The 15,382-nt window shown below is 41.1% G+C and overlaps 1 protein-coding gene across 4 annotated transcripts in view; it reads right to left on the bottom strand.

Annotated features, from left to right (window-relative positions):
• Positions 1-15,382, bottom strand: part of LOC144022883 (E3 ubiquitin-protein ligase rnf213-alpha-like) — a 151,711-nt gene that overhangs the window by 112,218 nt on the left and 24,111 nt on the right. For all 4 annotated transcript variants that reach the window (XR_013284430.1, XM_077528072.1, XM_077528059.1 and 1 more), the window contains exons 18-34: positions 15,275-15,382; positions 14,169-14,342; positions 13,932-14,084; positions 13,235-13,851; positions 12,796-12,955; positions 12,501-12,718; positions 12,252-12,389; positions 11,480-11,632; positions 8,413-9,613; positions 5,958-6,139; positions 5,726-5,881; positions 2,052-5,648; positions 1,837-1,961; positions 1,408-1,524; positions 1,214-1,338; positions 1,009-1,131; positions 873-940 (exon numbers count right to left, since the gene is read on the bottom strand). The exon at positions 15,275-15,382 is cut by the window's right edge and continues 76 nt beyond it. Coding sequence is in view for 3 of the 4 variants with exons in the window: in XM_077528072.1 (XP_077384198.1) it covers positions 873-940; positions 1,009-1,131; positions 1,214-1,338; positions 1,408-1,524; positions 1,837-1,961; positions 2,052-5,648; positions 5,726-5,881; positions 5,958-6,139; positions 8,413-9,613; positions 11,480-11,632; positions 12,252-12,389; positions 12,501-12,718; positions 12,796-12,955; positions 13,235-13,851; positions 13,932-14,084; positions 14,169-14,342; positions 15,275-15,382 (7,415 nt within the window). In the remaining variant the exon portion in view is untranslated. The remainder of the gene's footprint in view (positions 1-872; positions 941-1,008; positions 1,132-1,213; positions 1,339-1,407; positions 1,525-1,836; positions 1,962-2,051; positions 5,649-5,725; positions 5,882-5,957; positions 6,140-8,412; positions 9,614-11,479; positions 11,633-12,251; positions 12,390-12,500; positions 12,719-12,795; positions 12,956-13,234; positions 13,852-13,931; positions 14,085-14,168; positions 14,343-15,274) is intronic.

The raw sequence follows: 15,382 nt of genomic DNA, 5'->3' as shown, positions 1-15,382 counted from the left end.
AGCAGTGTTAATTTTGACAAGCAATTTTAATTCAGTGTTAGTTATAGTCTTTTCACTAAAATTAATTTAAGTTTTAGTTATAATTTAGTCATCTGATTGTATTTTAGTTTTAATCCAAGTTTAGTTGACGAAAACAGAGCAATTTTAGTCGACTAAATTGACAGTTTAGTCGATATTTTCCTTCACCATACATTTCAACTTTTATACAGAAAAATATAACGCATTTATCTGTAACTGTAGTTTAACACGTAAGACACATTTAATACAACGGTTTCTTTATATATTGTTTCAACAAACATGTTGAACTGATGATATAACTAAGTTTTCACCTCAATAAAAAAAAAAAAAGTGTATAATTGCATGACAATCTTACAGCTGCACAATAAATGTAAACATGTTTGAACATTAAATAAAATGCAGTGAAGAATGAACAGTTTCTGAGAGATTATTTTCTCCCACCCACATTTCATTCCTTCTGATTGGATTGTGTGCATTTTCGTCACTGTACTCTTTTCGTTTTCGTTTTAGTCATTCCCGAAATTGTCAGTCAATATTAGTAATCGTTATCGTCTCAATGAATGGCTTCTATTTTAGTTTTTGTTCAATTTTCGTCTGAACAAAATTTTTCGGGACAAAATATCACTGGTTAGCGCAATTCGGTTCTGAGGGAATGAGAGACTTCCGGCTGCCATAGCTTTTTATATGCATGTCCTGGGTCACTTGTGACATGTCTCTTTGGCATGCATTCTCATCTGTGCGTGTGTGAAGGCATTTCCATGCTATTAAGCACCACCTCTGTCGGTCGTTCGGGAGTCATTGAACCGCAGTTACAAACGCAACTTTTGTTGGCATTACATGCTTTGCATACTCACATCTTCTCTTGTATCTGCTTCGTCCTTGTTTGAGTCACATGAATCACCCACCTCACTTTTCTCTAGAACTGTAAAAAGATTGTGTTTAGCCACACATATTTTTTTTTTAAATCAATGATTAATTAATATCCCTAACCTTGAGGTTGGCTCATCTTTGTTTCAAACAGTTGACAAATTGGTGTCTTTTGCAAGCTTCTAATGCCTGTAAAAATGTCTTTTGGCTGTCTAAGGTCATCTATATGTGCCGAAATCCAGGGATCTGTCAACGTTAAGACATGCTTAAATGACTCTTCAGGTTATTTATGGCAAAAGCACAAATATACAAATTTTAGTGATCATACCGCCATGAAATCCAACATAGGAAGTCCCTCCTTGAATTCTTGGAAGCCTGGTGATAAAGTAGACAAACACCCTGAAGTCCAAGCCCTCTTGAATGATCTTGGTGATTTCATTTACAGCAGAATACCTACGATTGGGCACCAAAGTTCAGTATTGTACAACAACCAAGAGTATTGCAAAAGTGATGCTTGCTTACTTTGCAGATGCAATGAGATGGGTACTATGAGTGGCCTCCTTGAACTCACTCTGAATGATAAGGACCTTGTGGCACGGTCCGTTATGGATGCTTTCTTTGTCAGAAGTAAGGAAGTTTCTATAAGAAAATAGCATTGTACTGGCTGTCACTCTCACCTTAAGTGGAATAAAATTGACTGCAACAAATCCTGACAATATGTACTATATGATGTAACAAGTACAGAAAATTGTCCAACCCATTTCTGACTTTTTCCATTTAAGAAATGATGCATGTATATAATTTCCTTAATGAACAAACACTAAGATTAATCTTGAGTCGATTCATTTGTCTTATAGAATTTAACGTAGCATTAAATGTTTTTGTTATTGTGCACATCCAATATGGCTAAAATGTGCTGATAATAGCATGTTAGCCATGTTATCCACAAACCTGATTTCCTTCAAGAAGAAGTGTTCAGTGTCAAACTGCTGGAGTGAGAGAAGCTCAACACTTTGCAACATTTGCACCAATGGTTTTAAGTCGGGTGCAGTGAGAAGTCTGGAAAATGTTGTAACCTGTGGATTAAAGAAATAAATAAAAATTAAACTTAAGAGGATTTACAGCTTTGTGAGTTATCAGGCACTGCTATGTTCACATTACATTACCTCTGTGAAGGAGGAAATGTGATGAGCTTCCTGTCTTGTATGAGCAACTATGAAATCAAGCAGGCAGCTGTTGTTCTGATCTTCAAAGTAGACATTTGCAAGATCTTCACTTTCTCCATTTGGAAGGTCTGTCTGGCCCAACCGCATCACTGAGTCCGGTGTGGCACACCTGAGCAGTACAAGTTTAGCCTCTTGGAGAACTCTCTGCTCGGCATCTGAGACTTCAAAAGCATCCTTGTTTTTTTTGATCACTTGATGGATCACAGAAGCGCAGGCCTCTGAATGATAGCCAATGAAGACATCCGCCGGAAGGTATTTGTACATCCGAGTCATGTCAATATGATTGCTGACTGAAACAAAGCGCCCGACCCATTCCTTTAATTTCTCGACAATCCTCTTCTGCGCTGTTGTGAGGACAGTTTGGATGTCCAGGTAGTGCTTCTCCAGCCTATTGATGAGAGGTATTGGGAACTGTTTGTAGACCACCTTTTTTTCTTCAATGACAATAAGCCGGAAGTCGTTGTGCACCCTGCACTTGACACGGTGGGTACCAAGACCAAGGTCCACATATTTCTGTCCCCCCAAGTATACATAATATTGATTGAGGGCATCATAGAGACTTTCATAAAGGTTCTGAAGGTTCAGAAGCACAACAGTTTTACCGGTCTCCATGCAGAGCTTTACTCTGTTAATGTTGCGGCAGATTTGGGTGTATTCCTGGTCTTTTGGAAAGCTGGATCCAAAGATTATTTCTGGCTGACCAATCTCTGAAAAAAATGTTTGTTGCAAGATCTGGAGAGCGCCATAATTTCGGGTTAGCACCAGCAAGTAACGGCATTCTTCTTCATGTCCAACTGCCTGAATGTTTTCTCTCACAAACTCAATGGCACTGATGTTCTCCACATCAGGCGCAATGCAAAAATTTTCATTGAAGACAGACATGGCATCCACATCATCTTTGCCGCTGAAATTCCTCAAAATGGCTTTGGTGACCTCTTTCATGGTGGGCTTTTGTTGGGATGACTTGGCCACTGCATAAACCATCTTAATCAAGCTGTAATAGTCACGCAGGCCAAAAAATCCTTTACCTTGGTTATGGACAATTTTTATATAGGCCACTGCAAAATGGGAGAACAATTCACTGACCTTCTCCAAAACCATCACATCAGATGAGCATATGCCTTCTGCGCTCTCAATCAGTTCTTTCTTATCAGGATCACCCCGAGAAACAAATATGCCTCTGTTCATCTTTGCGGGGTCTAACGCCCAGTTGGAAATGCCAATGAATCCAACCTTTTTGTGTTGCAGGGGCTCATCATCAATGCACCCTTCTTCCAACAATGGGTGAAGGGTTTTAAGCGGCATCTTTGGGGAGTCTTCAGCCAGCCCAATTTCATCAAGGACAACGACTGAAATGTACTCATCGAGATTCTTTCCTTCCTGAAAGCGTCCACATTGTTTGAATATATTAATGATGCCTTCAGGTGTAGAGTGTGGACTACACTGGAAGGACACCAAATGAACCTGCTTAAACATTTTGTAGAGGTCAGAATGGGCGGCTTGGCCCTGCATTGCATCTGCCACCAGTGTTTTGGACAGAGATTTTGATGTCCCTGGTTTTCCAACTAAGAAGAGTGGGATCCTGAGCTCAATGCAGAGAACCATCATGAAGACATTCTCTTTGAGGGCGGCATTTCTTGCAATAGTATCAGCCATTGGCACACCACTTAAGAGCAAATCCTGCATAAGTGTGATTTCCTCCCTTATTTTTGCTGGAGTGTACTCTTGCGGTAGACTTTTGCTGACACAGAGTCTGTATTTATCTTTTTGTTCAAGGCAAGCATGGTAGCACACACCTAAGGCTATGATTAGGGACCACATTACAGGATCTCGTTCCTCCGGCCTGTTCTGTTCCTGTTGTTTTTTCCTGTTTTCATTAGTGTCAATTTTTTTAAGCTCTGCAAAGAACCGAGTGTGGTTGTCATGGAACCACACAAAAGCCTGCATGCAACGTTCAACATCTCTCAGGCTGACAAAGCTACATTCATCCCTCCTTCCCCGCATGTACTTTTGTGAGGCAGAAAGAGACTGAGTAATGCATTTGAAGTACTTCTGAGGAATGTTTTTACTTTTCACAACTCTCTTCACAATCTGCTCGATGTATTTTTCTTCTGCATGATCATTTAACTGGCCAAAGTCCCACACCAAAGGAATCATGCTTGGTGGCAATGCTTGAACTCTATAGACGAGCTGGCGGAGAGGAATTGAGCCTAGTTTTTCATCTGTATCCTCAGCTCGGACTCTGTAGCCAAGTCCAGCAGATTCCAGCCTCTTGATCATCTTATCGGTGTGCTTTCGGTAAGGGTTGCATGCCGCAATGATCTGCAATCCAGTTTCGGCTGCCATACTGACCCCCTTGACTGTCTTGTCACAAAGTACCTCCTTGATACTACTTATGTCCTCTGTGGTATTGGCCTCGTCTAAGAACAGTACAGAGTCGAATCCATGAACTTGTTTGTTCGTGAACGCAGTATCTTCTGCTTCTCTTACTTTGGCATAAATCATCTCTGAAGATGTCCCTCCATGCACTTTGACCAGTTTCATGTTTTCAGTAGCAACGCCGCTCCTGCGCAACTCGCAAAGATATTTGATGAGTCTTGTCTTCCCGCATCCAGTCTCTCCCATGATGATGACAGGTATGCCACATCTGAAACGCATGTGAATCGCCAGCATCTTCAGTATGTTGTCGGTCGTAAGCTCATATGTTGGATCAGGGTCAAAAGGCTTCTTGATTCCAAGGACATTACATAGTCGCTGTATTTTGTCACTTCTGGGTAGGCTATCAAAGTCGATGTTAAAAGGAACACCCTGACGTTGCAGGCCTTCAAACAACGCCTTTGACATAACGTTTGTTTTAATAACACGACCAGACCTTGGATCAATTGCATCAAATTCATTCTGTGAATTGCGTTTCAGCTCAAACCCAATGAAGGTCATTGTCGAGTGGTCCTCATTAAAGAAAATGTAGGGGTGTGGTTCCGTTTCCCATCTCTTTCTGATCAAAAAAGGAGCCAAGTCCTTATCTTGGACATTTTTCAAGTCCATTTGTGAACTGCCGGGGCTCTGGTCAGAGATATTTAGTGATGGTGTTGCAAAGTCCCTTGCCATGACAATCATAAAACCCACCACAAATGTTTTAAATCCATTGAGGACGTCTCCAGTCAAATTAGCATCACAGAAAACAGATTTCTCACAGTCTTTCAGCTGCAGGTTGAGAAACCAAGTGAAGTTTCTAAGTTCTGCCCAGGATGGATCTGGAATACCACAGTATATGAGAAGCATCTGAAGACAATTCGCATGCGACCCTTGATCATCATTGGCCTTGTAGCTGAACCGATCAAGATTAATGTTTTCATGAAACCTTTTGAGATACTGGTATGGTCGCTGGAAGGCTGAACTCTTGAACACTTTGTCATCCATCAGTGGGGTGTTACTGGTCTCTTCTTTCTTCGTCATTGCGAGAATCAAGACATCTTTCGGTGACCGGCAAAGAATATTTGGGAACACATCTGTGAATGAGCTGATTGATGTATTAGTCTAGGTAGACAACAGAAAAGCCCAAGGTAAGCAAAGCTGTATCGTCAAATGATCATGTCAGTTGTCAAAACTCTTACCTGAGCTGAAGCATTTCTGCGTGGCTTGACAGTTTCTTCTAAAAACTCAATGACATATAGATGTTTATCACTACACTTCCAAGTGTTTCCCTCAGAGTCCATTAGGTAACGCAGAATCAACAACTTGAATAGAAACTCGTGGATACCTTTCCTCACCTTTTTAAAAACAGCAAAAATACTGATTAACAGAATACCACCAGCACTTATATGTAACAAAAGCCGTAACAATTACCGATGAAGTAATGTCGAAGTGAAACACGGTGAGTCTGTTCCTTTCAGCGCTTTCCAAAAGAGACTGAAGGATGGCATTCTCATCGACACTGGGTTCAATCAAGCGAATGCATTTCATCATGGTGCGTTCTTCAACTGAATGCTTCAATGTTTTGTAAATCCTCTGGATGTAAAGTGATTTACCTAAAATATTGAAAACCACGATGAGAAGGATGGATAATGCTGACAGTTTGTGCCATTCTGCAATTCCAAGTTAAGAAATATACATTTTATTTTGTTCATATGTTGTTCCGGCTTGCAGTTTGGCACTCTTGTCAGAACCATTTTTTTTAAGGTACATGCTGGGCACATTTGGTGTGATTTAGTTAATGGGCACACTGGCATTTTAATTAATGGATGGAAAGGCAGTGTAGCAGCGGCGTATTTAGCCCATTTTGGGGGAGCTTCAACATAGCACCCCCAAAATATAAGGCACACTTAAAAGTCTTAAAATTTTCTCAAAAATGGACGGCACACCTAATAATGAGGTGCGCCTTTTGTGTGCACCGAGTTCCAAAATCTGTAAATGTTGTCATGAGACTTGAGCGCTGCACTTAACTGACTGTGTGGGAGCATTTCCGTGGACACAATGCTTAAAGGAAAGACTCAAAAGACTCAATTGAAAAAGAGGACAGCATGCTGACACTCAAGACACGCCCCCCAGTCTTGCCGGTGTTGTGACAAAACGTACCTCTGTAAAAAAAAAAAATTGTATCCCCTAACTTTTACCACAGATAAGTGGATATTCTTCGAAAAGGTTCCTTGTAAATAGCTTCAAACATCTGGAACAAAACTGAAAAACAATATTCAGTTATCTGAGCTTTTTCTATAGAGATAGTCCTTGAGTTACAAACATCCGAGTTACGAACATTTGCAGATACAGAGAAGTAAAAGGGCTGACTGGTCCATAAATGCCTTATTTGGACTGGACTGTTCTCAGCGTTTTGGCCGCGATATTCCTCAGTTACAGTGTCGGTGCCCAGCGGTTGCGCCCATTCGGCGGCATGCCTGCACCAACACGTTTCTGATGGGGGGGAAATAGCGGTGCTATCCGACTGTCCCACCGTGCACCTGCGAGTCGCAACATTTTTCACAGCCCCTTTTTGCTGAATGAAGAATATGCAACCTAACATGCAGGAGTGCTATCTAAATTATGTCAATACTTGAGGCCATTAGGTATTTTTATAGCACAATATAGACCAGGAATTAAGTCCAAAATGAACAAAATGAAGGCCGTGTTGCCTTTGCGAACCACCTCATAGCGATGATGTGATGCACAAAAATGCCCAATATGACAGCAAATATGGTATTTTATCATTTTGGTGCAATCAACTTAAACATTTTTTTTCAGGGATTCAGATGCCATTGATATTTTAATGTTCATATAGCCTTATGCCCGCGTGGCAACATCGTGTTGCAATTTGGAGGAATATCACCGGCTTGACTGTCCGTGTGCTGCCAGTGGTGCACAGGCATATTGAGCACTTTTAAAACATGAAATACAAATTAGAAAATATGTTCAAAACATGGAAGATAGCTTTTTCTCTTTTGTTTTTGAAATATGATTTAAATACATGTGCTGCTCCAAGCAGAGCCACACTTCTCCAAACGGAGCACGCTCTGCCTGAACACAAATTGCACTCGCACCATAGTATATAGGCGCAGAGTGAATTTATGAATGGGACCTTGGAAAGAACTTTGCTAATACGCCTTATGACAAATTACGATAAATTACGACGGGATTACGAGCAAATGCACATGTTGGCGAAACAATGGATATCCTTGTGACAATGGCAACAACTACAAATAATTACACACACAAATGTGCCACATTCCGACCAATTCCGAATCCTGTCAAACGCTGGCGAAATGCAACTTTCGCAACGCTCGCAAATGAGTGTGATAGGCTTTAGATAAAAACGCATTGCTTGGTTATCCACCCTTTGGTTTGCTGGCAACTGGATGGTTGGATGACTGATGGTACATAGAGAGCCAGACACAGAGAGAAGGGAAATATAAGCAAGTTAAGTCAGAAAACAAATATTTTGTATTAAGTTAATTTTTGTTAATACGATTTACTGTACATGTTGTGTGCTTCATTTAATAGAAAAGTCCAAAAACAAGTCCAAGGTCCATTTTTGTAGGCCTACTCGGTGCCACCTGTAGGAGGGCTGGTTTACTTAAAAAATAATACATACTGTCAATGTGTATTTTGAGGAGCTGTACCAAAAAGCTTACCCCTCCCCCAGAAATTAGGGTTAGGATACGTTTTACTTTTTTTTTTTTTTTTTTTTTTTTTTTAAATATTAGTCCTTTTCTCTCCCTTTTGGTTTACTCACTGACTTCCCACGCAATTTATGACATCAGGTGTCGATCAGATTGTTTTGGTTGAGATGAAAGCAGTCACAGATACTTACCAACACCAGCCCTTTCGGATGAGACAGTGCCTACGCAGAGGCGATCTTTGAATGCAGCAGCTGCACTGCATTGATCTGTCGGGACCACATAATGCTGGTGGAGGTACTTTTGGATGCTGGCCAGTGACGTTTGAGGAACAATCTGCAACCTGTACTGACTGAAAGCTGATGGAAGGTAGGCATGTTCTCTTTCTGAGCTACACAAAATAATAAGCCTGTAGTCTGTCGTGCACTGCACTTTCATGCGCTGAAAACATTTTTCAACTCTCGAACTGACGTCATACGGAAGCAGCTCCCCATACAGCAGGCAGTAGATCTTCTTCCTCTTGCCACCTGCGCCGAGACAACGTCTTAGAAAGAGCTCCACCTGTTCGTAAGTTGAGGAGGAACTGCATAGGAGGACCTCATCGTAAGTTGGGAGTGGTTGATCTTCGCTGGTCATATAAATGGTGATGCAAGTTTTTAGCACTGCCGTCTGAGGGCAAACAATGAGGTTTGGTTTCCCAGTTACCATGCTTTTTGGGAGCTCTCTCTCTATGAAGTTCCCAACCTTCTCTTCAGGACCTTCTTCCTTCTCAGCCAGTATTTCCAGCACTCTTCCAAGACTTTTTAGGTCAAGAATGTGAGGGAAAACATGCTTTGGGTCTGTCATGTAATCATTCCATATCTGATCAAACTTCTGAAATCTGTTTGTTTGTACATCAGGAACCAGTTCCATACATGGATCCGACATCTCCTGTAACTCAGTTTCCTCATTTTCTTCTTGTAGTTGGGTGAGGATTTCATTTTGAAATTCATGCCAGGCACCCGATACATCTGAGGCTGTGCAGTGGGACTTAATAAAGGACAGCATCATGAGAACTTGACCATCCACACATTTTACATGTTCTTCTGACAGATTGTTGCATAGAAAGTAGATTTGTTCTGCTGTGAAGTAATTCAAATAGTAATGTTGTGATCGCTGTTTGTCCACAAAATCCATCCAAAAGTCCAGGCAGTTCTCCATTTTCTTGCAAAGTTCAGCAAGGCACCCTTCAATGGTTACAAGATTAAAATTCTCCCCCAGGTTGAAGTCCATCACGATGCTGAGTGTCTCATTGAAGCAGCAGTGAACTTGAGCTTCCCAGTGCCTGAACAGAGGATTTCCAGCAGCATAGAGGGTAATGAAAGCCTCAGCTAGTCTTTGAACACCGGCGAAGACCTGAAAATAAAATAAAACGATTGAATAGGCAAAGCGGTGTCTCCTGTCAAGCCAATTTCTATTTCAGTCATGACGTTTGTCTTTAAAAGTAATCACAGACTTCCGCTTCGGGTTCCCCCATGGAGTAGTCACGTTTGTGTGTGCTCCTGACCTTCTATAACTACTACTTGGCTATTTGCCCATTTTGCTTTTGGTCTTTTTTGATAAATTGGAAAGGCTGATTTCTACGTTCTTATGGGCTGGTAAACCAAGCAGAATTCAAAAGTCGTTCTTGCAGTCCCCTAAGGACAAAGGTGGTTTTGCCTTGCCGGTTTGGAGGTATTACTACTGGGCAGCTAACATACAGAAGCTTTTGTTTTGGTTGTGCGATGAGCCGCACTTGCTGCCAGTTTGGGTAGATCTGGAAAGGAGATTGTCGCCGTTTTCGCTGCGTTCACTTTTATGCTCGCAACTCCCACTCCCACTCCCACTCCCACTCTCACGTGTGGTTGGTTGTCCGGTAGTTTTAACTTCTTTAAAGATTTGGAATCAGTACAGGAAGCAGGTTGGGCTCTCAGTACCATCTGTTCAGACTTCGTTTTTTTTTTTTTTTGGAACGTTCAAGAACCGATCCGGTTTTCCGGGTCTGGTATGACAAGGGGATAAGGTCAGTGGACGATCTATGTAGACAATATTTTTTCTTCTTTTGAACAGCTTTCCAACAAATTTAATCTCCCAGGGAATCACCTCTTCCGTTTTTTTCAGGTTAGGCCTATTTTCCAAACCAACCCCCCGAAACCTTATTAAACACTCTTCTCTCATTGAACCCTAGTGTAAAGGGATGCATATCTTTCTTGTGCAAGTCTATTTGGCTAGCTTCCTCGTCATCCTTGACAGCAATCAAGAATATCTGGGAGGATAGCCTTGATATCAAATTCACTGAGCAACAATGGAATTCGGCCTTGTCTCTTGTTCATGCTTCTTCTGTTTGTGCCCGCCACAGACTTATTCAATGTAAAATTGTATTTAGGGTTCACTATACTAATGCTAGGTTGTCAAAGATCTACCCCACAGTAGATGACGCGTGCAGCAGGTCCAACTTGTCACCAGCAAATCATGTTCATATGTTTTGGTCGTGCCCCAAACTAGGACCGTTCTGGACATTTATTTTCAATACTCTGAGTAACTCGTATGGATATGTTATACCTCCTAATGCTCTATAAGCAATTTTTGGTGTTCCCCCAACTGTGGAAGTACCAAAAATACTTAAGCGTGCCTTGGCTTTTACAACTCTTCTAGCTCGAAGGTTGATTTTGATGCACTGGAAGCACCCCCATTCACCCTCACATATTCGCTGGGTTAAAGAGGTATTATTTAATCTGAAACTCGAGAAGTTGAAGTGTTTAGTTAGTGGCTCTGTTCAGACATTTAATGACACATGGGATTCTTTCGTGCAATATATTGAGCATCTGAATATTCCTTTTGACTTGGAGGATGATTAATAGGCATTTTTATTTGAATTCAACCTTGTCCATTTTGTTGTTGTTTTTTCTTTCTTCCCCCAAATCGTCCGGGGGTGTGCGTGTGTGATTAGTTGGCCTTGGGTGGGGATGTGGGTGGAGGGATAAAATATGGCTGTACTCTTTAAAATGTGACTTTCAGTAGGCTATTGTATGTTAGCCGTTGGGTTGTGTTTGAAAAATGTTCAATAAACAAAATTGGAATAATAAAAGTAATCACAAAAAAGTCAGTTGGAATAAGAAAATGCAATACTAAGCCCATTAGACCATGATAGAGAGCACTGTTGTTTTCATTTTGTGAAGCCTACTTCAGTTGTGTGGTGACCACTACCATTTGTTTCAACTGCCACTCTTAGAAATATAGTACCTCTGCAAAGTAATTCACTTCCTTCTGTCCCTGATCGCCTTTGCCAGACATGAGCATCAGTTTGTTCTGTAGCTCCCGCACATCTTCCAGAGAATAATGGCGCGTCTCATAATCTTCCACAATCTCAAGTTTCAAGGTGGTGTCGAGATTTATCTGCGTGTCACAAACAGCACATTTCACATATTCAGACCAATTATCAGACACAGTGAGCATTATGGCACGAGCCAGACCAACCTCAATAGGTGAAAATGTGTAATATAAAGACCATAATGTATTAAATTGAATGCTTTAAACACATTGAACCGTAAACATAATTTTAAAACACACAAAGAAATGTAAATATAAAACATCTAGAGAATAGAGTAAGCCTACATATTTTAGCATGTGATCGATATGTAAATTTAAGAGGCATGGCCTGGTGAGGTGGTATGTCACGTCAGTGAGCTGGAAAAGTTGGCCAGTTGGCTAAAACTATTGTCAAGTTTAAATGTGATTGTCTGGGCGTGAGCTGTGGTCAAGAGTATCTCTTGAATGAATGTGCTCGTGGTGATTATGTGTTTTACTGTTCTCCCAGGTTTCGTTTCAAGTAAATGGCTGAAATCACAATTGTGACTTTCCTTTTCAACATGCGAAGGATATTACAGAGTGAAAGTAAATACACATAAAAAAAACAAACTGCAGATGTCTGCGATACGGTTTCATTTTTTTCTGAAATAGCGAGAAACTACTGTATAGCCATGCAGTGAAATCAGTCCGCAAATTGTCAATTTACCTTTTTTCCACTGTGTGCAGAGATCCGATAGATGCCCTTACTGTTGATGGCTGATGCCAGAGACATAGAGGACAGCTCCACTGAGCCATGACTATCCTTTACTGTCTTCAGCCATTCCAAATGGCGGCCACTGTCACGCTGTGGAAGTTGTAGGTTGTTTTTTTTAATAACGTAATGAAATAACTAGCTGGCTACATACCTTTATGAGAAAGAGAAACTGAATCAAAATCTTTTCATTTTTCCGATTACCATTTTGTTGGGAAGGTTGCTGTCATTGTCCAAAGCTCTCCAGAGTTTCTTTAAAACTTCTTTGAACGCCAGAAAACCGGAGTCTGGCTGAAGCTCGTACAGGACAGGAGAGTAGCCGAGAATGGCGTCATGGAAGCAAGCCACACGATCCACCTCCATGTCATTCTCTCCCGCAGAGATGGAAGCCAGGTCGACAAACACCTTCAAATCCTTGAGATCTGAACGTAATCAGCATTTTTAAAACTGCTTGGCCTTGATGAGCTTTGAGATATTTCTTGAAAGTCATGAATGTTACCTTTCAGTGCCTCTTTGACCCATTTAACAAAATTGCCTCTGCGTGTCAGCTCATTTAAGCAAAGTCTACGAGGCTCCGTGATGTCCACCAGGTCATTCTTAGCTCCAATCAAGTCATTGTCGATGCACTGCAGCTCTGTCACTTGCAAGTCTGAACGACTCTGAAGGGAGAAAACCATGATGCAAAAAATGTTTAGGCCAAATGAGAGTGATATATTGTTCAATATCTTTTAGAAATGTACAAAAACCGGCATGCACCACCCTCAAGAGATCTAAATAAACACCTCAGGCAAGTATGTATATTAAGAAATTAGCCATGTAATTTGTATTTCCATTTCTATCATTTTTAATGGCACAAGGTCAAGGTCAAGGTGAAATTAATATTCTAATCGGATTGTATTTGGCCTTGGAAGTTGCATTGTAATAGCAAGCAGACTTACAACTTTCAAGAGTGTCTCCAGCACGCTGAAGTCTCCTTGAAGACAGAGTGTCTCTTTGACCGCCATGATGACCTCAGCTGCAGCCACTGCGAGATGTAGCTCATGATATTGCTCAATCTGTTGAAGCCTAGTGTGAATCCACTGCTTATCTGTCGATATGTCAATTTTGCACATGATGTCCAAGTCTCGTGCAAGTTGTGGATACTTGCCCTTATAATTGCTGAAAAGGCGGTTCACCTCCTGCAGCGTAATACTGCCATTTTTCAAACGTGTGTATATATCTCTGTAATTGTCAATGCAAGGCATAAAAATATTCTCATGAAGCTCATCAAGTGTCAGCGTTTCATACAATAGCTCTTCTTGAGCGGGATTGTCGTCCATGTACTCTTCACTGGCCAGTCTCCCTTCTTCCTTCCAGCACAATACGAATATGTGGCTTTCTTTGAACTTGTACAAGACATCGGACATGTGTCTTATGTCTTCATTCATTTTGAAGTAAGTCACAACACCGGCCATAGTGGAGGGAAGTTGGTCAAATGGATGAACTTCCATGAAATGATCCAGGGGCATTGCCTCTATATTGTTGTGGCGTCTCTCACTCATATCATGAACATCAACTAAAATGAAAAGTAATAAAAACATTCACAATAAAACATTCACTGCAAATGTTTGATCACACTGAACACGGTCCTCGTACTCGCCACGTGTTCGTCAAGGTGGTGGATCATTGTGAGCAGGGCGTCCACTTGCTCTTTCTCATTGTAAACAGCTTGAACTTCTCCTTCTCTGCACTTCAGAAGCCTTCCCATTTTTCCAGTATCCCTGTGTTGCTCATTCTCGGAGAGACAATCTGGAGATGACACAGTCCGCAATGCAGGTCAGTATATCTTCTTGTCATGTCTCCATCAGTCTATTACAAGCAGACAACTATTACCAGTCTTCAGTAGTTCCAGGAAGGCGTCTTGACTTGCCAAAAGGATTCTGAGCAGCTTCACTGTGATGTTTCCCTTAATAAACTTATTTTTGATAGTGTTAAATGTTGATATGGAATTAATGATTCTGTTTCTGGCATCCTCAGTGAGTCTGTCCAAAATGTTTTCCTCTGCGCCTGAATAGGAGAAAAAATAAACATTTTAGGCTGGGCAGGTATTAAAACCTAGTTTACACATGTCATTAAAGAGATTGTGAAGGCAAAGAAGAAGGTTTTTGTTTCAGGCGACAGAGAGGAGCTCAACATTGTACAGTCCTTCAAGAAGGGGTTGGAGGAAAGTCTGCAGCTGAGTAATGTCAGTGGAGTTCAGAGTGTCATGAAAACCATCTCAGGCCACAAACAACCCAAGATCCAGATTGTGGATGGCAAAGTAAAGTCCTTCAGCCATGGAAACCATTCTGCTTGATTCGAGTGCCAAAGGCCCCCCACCCTAAATAGCTAAACAACTCTGGTCCAGTGTTACTGACCTCTCATCTAATTAAGACACTACTGGGCTCTAGACTGAAACCAATTTGGGCGCTTAGGTGCACTTATTTCTCAATGGTTTGTCTAAAAAAGAAAAAAGAAAAAAAAAACAAAAAAAGAAAAAAGAAAAAAAAACGATGTTGGACTGATGCAGAGTTGGCAATCTGTCTCATATTTATTTTTTTAAATACTGCTGCTGCTGCTGAAAAAAAAAAAAAAAAAAAAAAAAAAAAGATACCAAGACATTTTTGACATCGAAACATTGAGGGACGATACTGGTTCCGGTATCCCGTGCAACAATACTTTCAACTCAACAAAATGGTTGCCACCGAAATCGCAGAGGTTCCGATGAAAGTGTCTATTTCTTATTCTGTGGTGTTTCGGCTGTGTGAAAGGATAACACCCATACTCGTTTCTCCTGTTCTGCGGCGGCAAACTATGTTCTGTTACGGTTCAGATTGAAAATTTCACACTGTTTTAATGTCTGTGAATCGCAAAAAGATGATTTACACATCTTTTAAATGCTCTGTAATCTTTTATTAGGTAATGGTGGACATGGGAATTAAAAGTTGGAATAACTGTACCATATAGCTGGAAAATGTGCCTGGCAGCTGTCCAGGAGAGAAGGTGCTGAAGGACCACCTCTTCTTTGTCTTCATAATTTCCTTGCTGATCCCTTGGCCAGGAATTTG

Source organism: Festucalex cinctus, chromosome 1 (genome assembly GCF_051991245.1).
Source record: "Festucalex cinctus isolate MCC-2025b chromosome 1, RoL_Fcin_1.0, whole genome shotgun sequence".
Taxonomy (NCBI): domain Eukaryota; kingdom Metazoa; phylum Chordata; class Actinopteri; order Syngnathiformes; family Syngnathidae; genus Festucalex; species Festucalex cinctus.
The sequence above is the reverse complement of the archived record's forward strand: the minus strand, read 5'-3'. Positions and strand labels throughout refer to the sequence as shown.